This window comes from Octopus bimaculoides, chromosome 7 (assembly GCF_046866305.1).
Source record: "Octopus bimaculoides isolate indiv1 chromosome 7, ASM4686630v1, whole genome shotgun sequence".
Taxonomy (NCBI): domain Eukaryota; kingdom Metazoa; phylum Mollusca; class Cephalopoda; order Octopoda; family Octopodidae; genus Octopus; species Octopus bimaculoides.
This window is the reverse complement of record NC_142934.1, coordinates 26,347,991-26,361,840: the sequence shown is the minus strand read 5'-3', so window position 1 is coordinate 26,361,840 and position 13,850 is coordinate 26,347,991. Positions and strand designations below refer to the sequence as shown.

Here is a 13,850-nt window from a genome sequence, read left to right as displayed (position 1 = left end):
GAAACCAATATTACATACAACATGATCTATTATATACAAGGTGATATGGTATATTTATCACCTTGTAACTTTTAGCATCTAATAGCCTCTTCCTTCAAGGGACAGAAAATACCATTCCTAATAAGTGGATATATTTGATGTACTAGGAGTAGGGAGCAACTGTACAGTGAAAACTTAATGCAAAGCATGGCAGTGAGGCTCAAAAGTTCCCTCTGAAGTTACATGATTATGGGTTCGATTCTACTGCATAGCACCTGGCACAAGTATTGCAACAGCCTTCAGTTGACTGCTCAGTAAATTGAATACCAGACTAAGGATTGGGATAACTGACATACAGAAGTGAAAAAAAAAAAAAAACCCTTGAAGATATTGCGCCAGTATGAACATAGTCCAGTGACTGAAGCTAGTAAAAGCATATCTAATAAAAGAAGGTGCCAGCTGTTAAAAACTAACCTGTTAATTATCTGTGAAGCTTTATCTGTTGCCGGTTCACGACTTGTCCTATCGACCACTAAATCAATGCCAATAAATAATCCAATGCCTCTGTAAAATTTAAAAAGAACATTTACAGCAATGATATCATCGTCATCATCATCATCATCATCATCATTTAAAGTCCACTTTTCCATACTTGCAGGGGTCAGACAGTGTATGCTAAAGGCAGGTCTTCTATGGCTGCATATCCTTCTTGTCACCAAACCTCACCTGTTTCCAAGTAACATAGTATTTCCTCATGGCAACACATGTTCATGCAGAAGATTGGAAATGAATGACACAACTTGTATAACAGTGATAATCATTTTACAACTATCACGTAATGTCAATACACACACACACACATATTTTATTTATGGATTAACAAAGCTACCAATGGATTCACGTGGAAAGGATTTCCACAATCTTCAAGTGATAGACTTAACAACAGTGGTAATTGTCTTCATTATGGATAATACACTAGGTTACACAAGACAATGTGGGACTTCAAAATGAATAGACAGATCAGATCTGATGCTGGAATTCTAAACTGCACAGATATGCATAACATATACACAACACATATTCATGACATCACTCAATTCTCAAAATATATTTATATGAACTTACAAATATTTTGATGAACTTACAACTTCATGGACTAATTTGCATTTGAAACCCCATGAATAATAAGATGCACATGCTCAAACATCAACAAACACATGCTGGAAAAATGTGGAGTGTGTTACTGTGCATTTCATAATTTAAGAATAGATACACTATGTCCCTGCATGTTGTAAGAGACAATTAAAAAAGATTAGCAACTGAAGGACATCTAAGTATGAAATACTCCCTCAGAAAAACTGTTCAACCTATGCCAGCATGGAAAAGCAGACATAAAACAACAATGCTGATGACACTTTTCAAAGATTTGACCTCTTGACACATTATCTCGCAGTGTAACATTTTATCTACATAGTTATTCAACCACAATTGTTGGAATGGTGGGTCATGTTTCTTTGTGAAAACATAAACATCTGCATTCATGCCTGAGGAGTGGACACAGGCAGGTGTGATTAAGAAGTTTAACAATGTAAAGGAATGGTTTCAAGTTCTATTCTACTGTACAGCACTTTGGGCTAGTATTGGATCAATCAAAGCCATCTGAGTGAAATTTGCTAAATAGAAACTGTGTGGAAGCCCTTCAGAAGGACAGTTCATATTCTTGTATGATAGACTTAATCCATTGTTTAGTTCAATGCCACCACCTGGAACTCAGATGTTTTTAGCAGAGTCCACATTGTTGCAAACATTAGGGCTAGGTTCTAGTCTGAGGATATTTCTTCCCTTCTACTAATTAGACTCAGAGACCCTAAAAATAGTCATGAATGCAACCTTTTATCTTGTTTCTTATTTAGTTACCAAAGGAATAATATTACTTTTACATTTCCATGATGGACTCACTCTTAACCACTGGCTGTAAGGAAGATAAGAGTGACAGAAACATCAACCCTTTAACACTCACATTATCCTGTTGAATGTAATGCTTATTTATTCACATTGCTTTGAATTGATCATGCATTATCTGGTAGCTTTGAGATTTTGATGATGTGATTGTTTATCTTTAAAAGGACAAGAGGCCAGAACTTACCAGCTTGAACATAAAATAAGTAGAAATATTTGGGTCAGATACAGACGGTTTAAATGTTAAAGAGTTAAGTTACAACATTAGTGATTACAGAGGCACAGACATGGCAAATGGTTAAGAAGTTTGCTTTGCAACTATGTAGGGTCAGTTTCACCCAGAAACAGCTGTACTCACATGTGCATCTGTGTGTATGTGTATGTATGTACCAGCCTGTTTGAATGTTTGCATTTTATGATTATGTGAAAAATCAATGAGTTACAGTCAGTGTTCTCTGCTGTCATACCACTGTCAACAAATTACCTGATAACTCAGTGCTTTCGAAGACAAATGAAATGAAAACTTCCTTACTTGAGAAACAGCTAAGGATTAGCAGCAAGAAGGGCATCAAGTTATAAAAGGATGTTACCTAAAGTATCCTGACACATATAAATGGATGTTGAACAAATGAGCAGCCATAAGTTCAAATCTAATTAACCCTTTTGTTACCACCTCTCTACAGAAATACATTGTCACTGTTTCAATTAATTTTGAAAAATGATGAAGAACTTACAAAAATAATTTTGTCATTATTCAGCTGGTTTTTGGAGCAGAACTTAACATGGAATTCTGATAGTTTTCATTTAGATCACTTTAAAACCAGAATTTTGTATCATAGAATGAAGTAAGAGTCTCAATTAAAATGATTAAAGGTTTATAATTTCATAATTAAATTAGTAAATACTAAGTAGAGCATCGAGTGTAAATAACAATTGTTCTAACAGCTTATAATGATTGGATGCAAAACATTAGAAGAAAAGAAATTGAAGAGTAATAAAAAGTTCTTACCTAACGTCACCAATGATGGAATATTTTGATTTCAAATCATTAAGCTTTGACAGTAAATAACTTCCAATCTCTTGAGCATTTTTCAACAATTCCTCATTCTCAATGACATCCATCACAGCCAATGCAATAGCACAAGACACGGGGTTTCCACCAAACTAAAACAGAAAAAAAAAAACTAACAGAAATTAAATAACAAAAGTGATGGCTTACAAAATGCTGAAGGAACATCTATGAAGCATAACACTACTGACTTCAGTATATCTTTTATTGGGTATCTGTTTTGGTTATTGGACTGTGGCCATACGGGAGCACTGCTCTAAAGGTTTGTTTGAAGAAATTGGATTTATTAAGCCTGGAACCTACTCTGTCTGTTTCTTTTGCCAAACTGCTAGCTTATGGAGATGTAAACAAAATAACACTGGTTGTCAAGTGGTGGAAGGTGACAAACCTGAACTCACACACAAATACAAACACATAAAGACAGACAGACAGGTAAGTAGATAGATATAGCTACATAGATACACACACACATAAAAACAGACAAACAGATAAGTAGGTAGATATAGACACACACACACACACACACACACACACACAGGATTCTTTTAGTTTCCATTCACCAAATCTACCCTCAATGTTTTGATCATCCCGGGGCTGTAGTAGAAGACACTTACCCAGGGTGCTGTGCAGTGGGATTGCAGCCATACCTGCACCTATACTTAACTTAGTAAGACAAAAATTATTAACAAACCAATGAGGAAGCCTCTACAGGATTATTCAAACTACTAGAAATGGCAACCAAACCTCCTTCAAAACAGATTCTGCCATTTTAAACAAGGAAAGGCACAGTGGAAAATGTAGTCCTAGACACTCTTAGAAAGTTCACCATTAAAAACATTTTGATCACAGCTTTACTCAGTCAGTTCAAGACATTGATGAGCATGACATGGGGCCAAAAAACAACTTGAAACTCAGTTCCAGCCAGTTCCAGGAAATTCAGCCAATGAAAGAGTTATTCAGATTTTGATTCTTTTAATAATGTAGCTACCTTTCAATTTTGTTTGTTGTCTTTCAGACTGTCCTCTTGTATACATTTCATTCTCTTTAAGGCGGAGATGAATTTTCAAATGCTCAGTTGTTTGTTCTATACATAATGAACCCTGTTGTGTATATAATTTGCACAAGTATGATAGGAACTGATATATTTCATTGCTATCAGTGTACAAATTCTCTCTCACTAGACCAACAAAACTCATTTGCAACATCATTTTGAAAACTCCAGTACTACAACGCTCTCTTGTAACATCACTTTGGAAATTCCATCACTACATCGGTGTAGAAAGTATGTTGATAGAGCATAGGGGTGTCATTATTGTGGAAACTCCCTCACTATTTCCCTACATCACTACATCACCATGGAAACTCCTTCTTTACATCACTATAGAAATTCCCTGTTACTATAGAAACTCCCTAACTATACCACTACATTTCCACATGTTCACAGCTGACCTTTATTTACAAGCTAATTAAACATAATTAACCATATTAACATGCTAATTAACCATAATAGCTGTGACCCTGACAGGTGCTACTACTCTGAGTCAGAGGGGACTTAGGAACAATATTAGCTAAGAAGAGGTTCTACACTCTTCAAAACCCTGGAACTTTTGAACCAGGACTTCATGCAATTTAAAATCAGACTCAGAACCAAGTCACAGGTGTCCTCTTGGAGAAGCCTAGCACCTAGTAACCAACTGCACCAAAGTTACATTGAAATCATGAGATGAAACATGATGGATGTGGACTATTTTGGCAACGGACTTATTGAATCAATGGTGAATATTACTAGATTCTGAGCAGATGAATAGATAACAAACTGTCAATGGCCAGGATCAACTTGTTCAGTAAGCAAACTACTGCTATTATCCATATTTGTGATATGTGCAGATGATATAACTACTTAGCACTCCATCGATTACGACGATGAGGGTTCCAGTTGATCCAATCAATGGAACAGCCTGCTTGTGAAATTTATGTGCAAGTGGTTGAACACTCCACAGACAAGTGTACATTTAACATAGTTCTCAGGAAGAATCAGCATGACACAGAGAGTGACAAGGCTGACTCTTTGAAATATAAGTAGTACTATTCACTTTTGCCAGCTGAGTGGACTGGAGCAATGTAAAATAAAGAGTCTTGCTTAAGGAAACAACACATCACCGGGAATTGAACTTGTGACCTTACGTTCATGAGCTGAATACCCTAACCACTAAGCCATGCACCTTCAGCTACCAATAGACCAATATGACTTATCGGTCTGGGCAAGTTGACCAACCAAATGATGATGATAACATCACTACAAACACTTCCTCACATCACCACAAAATTTCTCCACTCACTACATTAACATACAAACTTTTCTATAAGCTCCTTACAGCATCATCTCAGTCAGAAATAACTAGTGGTAACACGTTAACTCACAGTGTTGAAGTAACTGGTTCCTAAACTGTGGAAAGCAGCAGATACTTCTGCCGTAGTCACAACAGCCGACACAGGGTGTCCGTTTCCCATTGGCTTCCCCATCGTTACAATATCTGGTATAACACCTGGAAAAAGAAAAAAAAGATGTCTTCATTAGGGTGCTTACTCTTTTACTTGTTTCAGTCAATGACTGTGGCCATGCTGGAGCACCGCCTTTAGTCGAGCAAATCGACCCCAGGACTTATTCTTTGGAAGCATAGTACTTATTCTATCGGTCTCTTTTGCTGAACCGCTAAGTTACGGGGACGTAAACACACCAACGTCGGTTGTCAAGCGATGTTGGGGGGACAAACACAGACACACAAACACATTCACACACACACACACACACACACACATATATATACATATATACGACAGGCTTCTTTCAGTTTCCGTCTACCAAATCCACTCACAAGGCTTTGGTCGGCCCGAGGCTATAGTAGAAGACACTTGCCCAAGGTGCCACGCAGTGGGACTGAACCTGGAACCATGTGGTTGGTAAGCAAGCTACTTACCACACAGCCACTCCTGCACTTATATATGCAATTGCTTAATTTCAGAAAAGAGTGCTCAATACATGTTATAGTGGACATAGCTTCGTATTAAAACTGAAGCTGAGAGTTTGCATCACGACTTTATGGACGATGATGATGATGATGAATCTGAGGATTTGTCTTGTGACTCAAATTTCTTGCTGTTGCAATCAACAGGTGTGATCAGTAACATGAAACCGGAGTTGTGAGACAAACTCTTAGCTTCAGTTTTGATTTTAAAAAAAGCTATATCCTTTATAACGTGTATGTGTGAGAGAGAGGGGGGATTGTGTGTCTGTGAACGAGCACTAGTTTATAGAATTATAAAAGAATTTAAAGGCAGAAAAAAAAGCACCCTGAGAAAAAGATTGTCTCCCTTGGACCATACTAAAAGGGAATGGTGGACACTAAAAAAAAAAAAAAACATTGTTTGTGTGGGTGTGTTTGTGCGTGCGCACATGTATTTACTACATATGTGGAAAATCAGTGTATGTTTGTTTGAGGCGTTGTTAACTAACTCTTAGTACATCGTTTTATTGATTTTGATGAAACTTGTCACTTGAGTAGAACTCATGTCTGGAAATCTCGTGACATACTTAGATTGTTGAAAAAATCGATAATACGGCCTCTGGAAGGGACGTTTATATATCCATTATATAACTATGTTGTTTTTTTTTTTAAAACACCCAAGGGAAATAACTCACACCAACTACACTATTTTTAAACATTCAAGGGAAATAACCCATTTCATTGTTTTCATACATATATACTACATTCATATATTACCTTTAATAAATTAGCCTTCGTAAAGTTCACCTTTAAAACATACACGTCAATTGATACTGTGCTCCACACCAATGGTGCTGTTCATTACCCCGTTGAATTCTTCAATAACCTTGCAACTTCAGGTCTACCACCGCATAAATTGCATCTAAAGGTTGGAGCCCCAGTTATGCTTTTAAGAAACCTCGATCCTCCAAAGTTATGCAACGGCACAAGACTTATCAAAAAATTGATGCAGACACTGTTGGAAGCAACAATACTGACTGGAAAAGCCAGTGGTTAAGATGTTTTCATTCCAAACATTCCTCTGATTCCTTCCAACACACTAATTGATTTCAAAAGGCTACAATTCCCACTGAGATTAAGCTTTGCAATGAGCACCAACAAAAGTACAGGGTCAGACATTCGAAGAACCTCTGACAACCTCTCTCACCAACCTCCGACAATCTCTCCCTCCTCCAGTTGACAGTTTCTGTACGTTTTCATGACAGAAAATACACCTTTTGTGGCAGTTATAACGAAATTGCTTTCTTATATCAGAGTAATAAGGCGTTTCAATAGAACATCTTTACCCACCGAGAATTACCAGGTACACCAGCTAGTGTATGTATGCATGTATGTATATGAAGACACTGAACCTTTCAGATGAGATGACAAAGTACCAAGACACTTGGCACCTTGCTGTACTAAATAAGATTTGTCCTCCACAGCAGAATCGTTAAGACCACATCTCCTGGTGAAGAGGATTGGCCTGCAAAAGTCCTTTGCCAGCGCCACCTAACAAGCACTTGTGCCAGCATCACATAAAGATGCTTGTACCAGTGCCACATTAAAAGCATCCAGCACACACTGTAAATTGGCTGGTATTAGGAAAGGTATCCAGCCATAGAAACCAAGCCAAATCTGACTGGAATCTGGTACAGCTCTCTGGCTTGCTTGCTCTGATCAAGCCATCTAACCCATGCCAGCTAGGAAAATGGACGTTAAGGGATGGTGGTGATGATGATGAAGATGATATATCTTCTGCCATAGCCTTGAGATAACCAAAGTCTTGCAAGTGGATTTAGTAGAGACAGAAAGAAGCCCATTGTATACACATGCATATATGTGTATGTGTGTGTTACTGTCTCTTTGCCTTGATATTGTGCGATAATTGTAAATGAGCATCACCATCATGCAAGCAGTGTCCTTCATTTCCAATCTTCTGATTTATGATTGGAGAGTGATGGATGGTGAGTCATGGTGGTACACCATGTTGAGTCATGGTTCTAATTTGTTGCAGTAAGTCATGAATGGACACATCTGTTCAGTGGTCTTTCATTACATGCTGTGTATTGTGTCTGTGAGAGTAGCAGCTGCGTGGTCATAGATTACAGCAGAACTCTAACATGGAGTGCATCATGAATGTTCAGAAGGTAAACTGTTTTGCCCTCTTTCTGATGTAAATATACAATAATTACAAAATAAATCAACCAGCAAAGAGGTCTAAATCTGACTGCTCACTCTACAAGAAATAGCAAACAAATCTCCATCAAATCATACTCCACCATCATAAAAGTGATAAACTGATGATGATTTCTCAAAATACAGTGACCTACAGAAAAGACAAACAAAAAAAAACCTTAAAAAATAGAATGGTCCTGGTTTGAATACCTATGATCACAGATTTCCACAGTGAAAACTATGACGTAAGGCAAAAAAACAACAAGTGTATGGCCCGTAAATAGCACCATTTGAGCGTAATCGTTACCAGCGTTGCCTTCTAGCACTTGTGCTGGTGGGGTGGCACGTTAGAAAATCATTCAAGCGATTGTTGCCAGTGCCGCTGGACTGGCTCCCATGCAGGCGGCATGTAAAAAACTCTTTTTTGAGTGTGGCTGTTGCCAGTACCGTGTGACTGGCCCTTGTGTCGGTGGCACGTAAAAGCACCTACTACACTCTTGGAGTGGTTGGCGTTAGGAAGGGCATCCAGCTGTAGAAACTCTGCCAGATCAGATTGGAGCCTGGTGCAGCCTTCTGGCTTGCCAGTCCTCAGTCAAATCGTCCAACCCATGCTAGCATGGAAAGCAGACGTTAAACGATGATGATGATGGTGATGATGATGATGATGATGATGAAGTGTAATAGAACAAAAGAGAAAACACACAAAGACTCACCGTAAGTTTCAAATGCCCACATATGAGAACCAACACGGCCAAAACCAACTTGAACCTCATCAGCTATACACAAGCCACCAGCATCATGAACATACCTAGGATGTAAAAAAATATGAATGTATATAAATACATAACCAAACACACATTTATATATAATTAAATATATGCACAAGTAATTGACATAATATTCATATAATGAATTAAATATATATCACTTCACTTATATTCACCTGCCACTGTACCTTGAGGCTATGTTCTGATTCATTTCTATTACCATCTCTCTCTCTCAATCTCTCAGCTTTTTCTCCAACTGGAGCATCCTTGTATCTCTTCTATAGCAAGACACCTATTCCTATCCCTCTAGCATTTTTTTTAACCTCTCATCAACTGGTATGAAGTTACCTCCCTCAATACTACTCCCCCTACCAGTTGCAGGGTCTTTGTCTCGTCAGCTACTTGGAGACCCTCTCCAGTGCTAGTACCACACAGAAAACACACCCAGTGTAATTGATAAAGTGGTTAGCATTAGGAAAGGCATCCAGCTGTAGAAAATATGCCAAAGCAGACAATAAAGCTTGGCACTGTCCTTTGACTTGCTAGCTGTTGTCATACCGACCAATCCATGCCAGCATGGTAAATGGACATTAAATGATGATGATAATGATGATACACATGGTTGACTCCCTTGCAAATGACAAATGAAAGTTCACAATTTCTTGCTGAAGTACCAGTACAGATGATTTATATGCAGTGATCAAACACTTGTATTGTACATTAGCTCTCTCCCTCCATCAAATCAACAGGGGCCCAGGGTGCCTGTACAGGGGCCAAGAGTGCCACACATCAGATGTCAAAGTGATCATAGAGTTATGTGAAATAAATTGTTTTGATCAAAATCATAACACACAGCCCAGTCCAGGAATTGAAACCACAATCATATGATCATGACTTCAACACTGTAACCACTGGGCAATGTGCCTTCAATACACATGTATGTATGTATGTATGTATACAAATATATATTCACCTGCCGCATCATTTAATGTCCCTTTTCCATGCTGGCAAGGGTTGGATGGTTTGACAGGAGCTATAAGACCAGGGGCCGCTCCAGGCTCCATTGCCTGTTCTGGCATGGTTTCTATGGCTGGATGCCCTTCCTAATGCCAACCACTATACAGAGTGTACTGGGTACTTTTTATGTTGTACCAGCACACACACACACACACACACACATACACACAGTGAAAAAAAAAAAAAAACTTCACAAACTATTACTCCAAGTTTCACATAACCAATATCATCAGACAAAAGTGATGCTTTGAGACAATACAATGGTGTGAAATGGTATTAGATGGTGCAGAGAGGATTAGTTGGACAATTTAAACATCTAAAGCTTATTGGACAGGGTGTTTTGATATTTCAAAGTTAATGGAATTTGTTGGGTAGTATAATTGACAGTGGAGGCGCAATGGCCCAGTGGTTAGGGCAGCAGACTTGTGGTTGTAGGATCACGGTTTCGATTCCCAGACTAGGCATTGTGAGTGTTTATTGAGCGAAAACACCTAAATTTTCACAAGGCTCAAGCAGAGGGCAGTGGCGAACCTTGCTGTACTCTTTCACCACAACTTTCTCTCACTCTTTCTTCTTGTTTCTGTTGTACCTGTAATTCAAAGGGTCAGCCTTGTCACACTGTGTCACGCTGAATATCCCTGAGAACTATGTTAAGGGTACACGTGTCTGTGGAGTGCTCAGCCACTTGCACGTTAATTACACGAGCAGGCTGTTCCGTTGATCGGACCAGCTGGAACCCTCGATGTCGTAAGCGACGGAGTGCCAACCATAATTGACAGTTCAATGGAAAACAAGATAAACATTAATAATGAATGATATAAAATTGAATAAAATGAATTGTTATACACTGATACAGGGAAATAGTTGTAATATTTGGTGTCAAGGAAAAATTCGAAGCAAGAACCATTAGAGAATTTAAGAATCATTGCTGGAGTATATACAGGGAGAGCTAAATGTCACACACCAAAACATTTGACACTTTATTTATGTTACATTATTAAAGGCGGTGAGCTGGTAGAATCGTTAGCATGCTGGGTGAAATGCTTAGTGGTATTTCGTCCATCTTCACGTTCTGAGTTCAAATTCTGCCGAGGTTAGTTTTGCCTTTCTTCCTTCCGGGGTCGATAAATTAAGTACCAGTAAAGCCCTGGGGTCAACATAATCGACTAGCCCTATCCCCCAAATTCCAGGCCTTGTGCCTATAGTAGAAAGGATTATTATTATTATTATTATTATTATTATTATTATTATTATTATTCAATTTGTTCATCATGTACAAGTACATGAGTATTCATCATTATTTTTATTTATTTTATTCAATTTTGAGAACATGACTATGATCAGACCCCTTTTGGTTAATTCATATTTGCTGTACTGCTTTCTAATTGGTGTCATTTAAGTAATCTATTGCTGCTATGTTGGCATGTTTTCTTTTATCTAAGGTTCCTCAACGACATTTTTATATAATTTACTTTAATTTTTTTAGTCAATTTATAAAATTTACTTTTTACTCTAGTTTAAATACAATGAAAAAATATAATTTTTTATCATTTATACTTTTTGAATTTTGCCTCAATAACAATAATGTTTTGGCTGTAAAAAATGTTGCTTGTTAATAGCAGGGACTGGCAAGAGAAATACAGATGCAGAAGTGAAAACTTTAAAATATTGCAGCTGAAGTTGGAATTGAACTATAAAAAATATGTTGTTTTTAGTTTCATTCAAATGTAAAAATATACTCCCTCTTTAGATTCTAATTCCCACCATGAAGAAAGTTCTGTATAGAATTTCCTACATTTACTCCCTATAAAATAAAATATGGTGGATGCTGTAAGAGGGATGAAGCACTTGTGTGTGATGGAGATGTAACCAGTCTTTCAAAATCTAAAAGCGTTCTTCTATTTTCCCTTCATGTTTTCCCAACTAAAGCTGAGTTAATGTTTCAGCACACAGAAATATGAGCTCGGCTGGTGGTGGGGGAAGAGTGACTAAAATGCATTTTAACTGCCTAATGCCAGTTCATAAATAAAGACACATAAAATGGTATAGTGATCTTAGAGAGGTCAACCTTTTCCACTGAAAAATGAAAATGTATCCCCACTAGAGATAAAGGATCCAGAATCCATGCTTATGAAGCTCTGGAAATTTAACACACTTCGGCTCTTGATAATCAAAAAGTGACACCTCAGTTTTACCCCAACAAATTTGTGGCTTTGTATGAGAATATCACTTACGGGATGACAAGGAAAGATTATTAGTTGAAAGAGGGTACATAGAAAAATATGGAAGGATAATGGAAGAAAAAGAAAAGAAGGAAAATGCATTTGAAAGTGAGAGGAGTAAAAAATAATAGGGAGAATGTGTGAAGGGGGGAAAAACATTAAATAAAAATACACACTGAAATGCTTTACTCAGGTATCCATTAGGATAAATAATTTGTCCCCCACAACTCTGTAGAGATTCTGCAATGAAACAGGCTGGTTTCTTTCCTTCTTTTGCTAATGCATCAACAACTGACTTAATTTCATCAGCGTACATCTGGCCAAGGTCTGCTTTTTCTGGGAAGTTACAGTCTCGATACTTTCCACGATATACATCTGGACAGGGGACCTAGACAACAGATTGCAGGAGAATACTCATATTGCCACACAGGAACATCAGGTTAAAAGTACTAGAAACCCTACGACAATAACATAAATTCATTTTTAAAGAAAAGCATCACAAAACTTGCTTTGGGAAAAGACAACAACAAAAAGAAAAGCATCAAACAATGTTTAGTCCTCTCTCTCACTCTTTAACCATGGCCACTAGCTTACATTTATATCTTAAACTGCATCCTCTTAGATCAGAGTTATATTTGTCTTTGCAATTGACTTGACCTAAGATTCATGTGTCAAAACTGAACCAACTACATTGTGGAAGTGCCTTTCTATCCATTTAATAACACATAAAACTGCTACATTCATTTTAAACATAAATTTAATGTGAATTTTAAAACTTTTCTCTGTTACTAAATGACTAGAATGGTTCCCCCATGAAGCAGTTGCCATGCTGTCTTATGAAATATTTATTAAACATTTGAAATATATGCTCTCCGATATGGTCTTTTTTTTTCTTTCTTTTCTTCATAAATGCTTAAATCGCATGCTGTTGATACTGTTGCAGTTTAACCCCAGGTCAATCTTGGTTAATAGATTTATGATGAAAGATATACCAGTTGTAACCACTTTGCGTTATTAAAGCTATATAGGTCTAGACTATCTATTTATTTTTTTGCTTCCATATTGCAATTGGTGGACAACAGTACTGTTAATGACAGGTTTCCAAAAATCCAATCACTGCTTCATTGCATTTTTGATGATCAGAGTGACAAGGGAGTGTCTTTGATTTGGTGCAGAACAAATATCACAAAGGACTTTGTTCAAAGAGCACTGTATTATATTTACTTATTTTTCTTACTGATGCTGACAACCTTTACTAATGAACAGAGGTGCAAGCATGGTTGTAAAGTTGAGAAGTCTGCTTCCCAACCACATGGATTTTGGGTTCAGTCCTACTGCTTGGCATTTTAAACAAGTGTCTTCTACTAAAGTCCCAAGCTAACCAAAGCCTTGTGAATGCATTTGGTACACACAAACTGACAGAAGCATGCTGTGCACATGCATGCATGTATGTGTGGAGTCAGAAACGTTAGCACGCCAGGTGAAATGCTTAGCGGTATTTTGTCTGCTGCTACGTTCTGAGTTCAAATTCCGCCGAGGTCGACTTAGCCTTTCATCCTTTCGGGGTCGATAAATAAAGCACCAGTTACGCACTGGGGTCGATGTAATCGACTTA

At 37.6% G+C, this 13,850-nt stretch overlaps 1 protein-coding gene and 1 long non-coding RNA gene across 3 annotated transcripts in view; one reads left to right on the top strand and one right to left on the bottom strand.

The window, feature by feature from the left end:
- LOC106873832 (ethanolamine-phosphate phospho-lyase) overlaps positions 1–13,850 on the bottom strand; it is a 64,835-nt gene that overhangs the window by 3,272 nt on the left and 47,713 nt on the right. For both annotated transcript variants that reach the window (XM_089355035.1, XM_089355034.1), the window contains exons 6-10: positions 12,412–12,623; positions 8,943–9,037; positions 5,429–5,553; positions 2,948–3,102; positions 454–543 (exon numbers count right to left, since the gene is read on the bottom strand). In XM_089355035.1, coding sequence (XP_089211161.1) covers positions 454–543; positions 2,948–3,102; positions 5,429–5,553; positions 8,943–9,037; positions 12,412–12,623 — 677 coding nt within the window. The remainder of the gene's footprint in view (positions 1–453; positions 544–2,947; positions 3,103–5,428; positions 5,554–8,942; positions 9,038–12,411; positions 12,624–13,850) is intronic.
- LOC149134629 (uncharacterized) overlaps positions 1–13,850 on the top strand; it is a 53,996-nt gene that overhangs the window by 29,950 nt on the left and 10,196 nt on the right. The window lies entirely within an intron of this gene.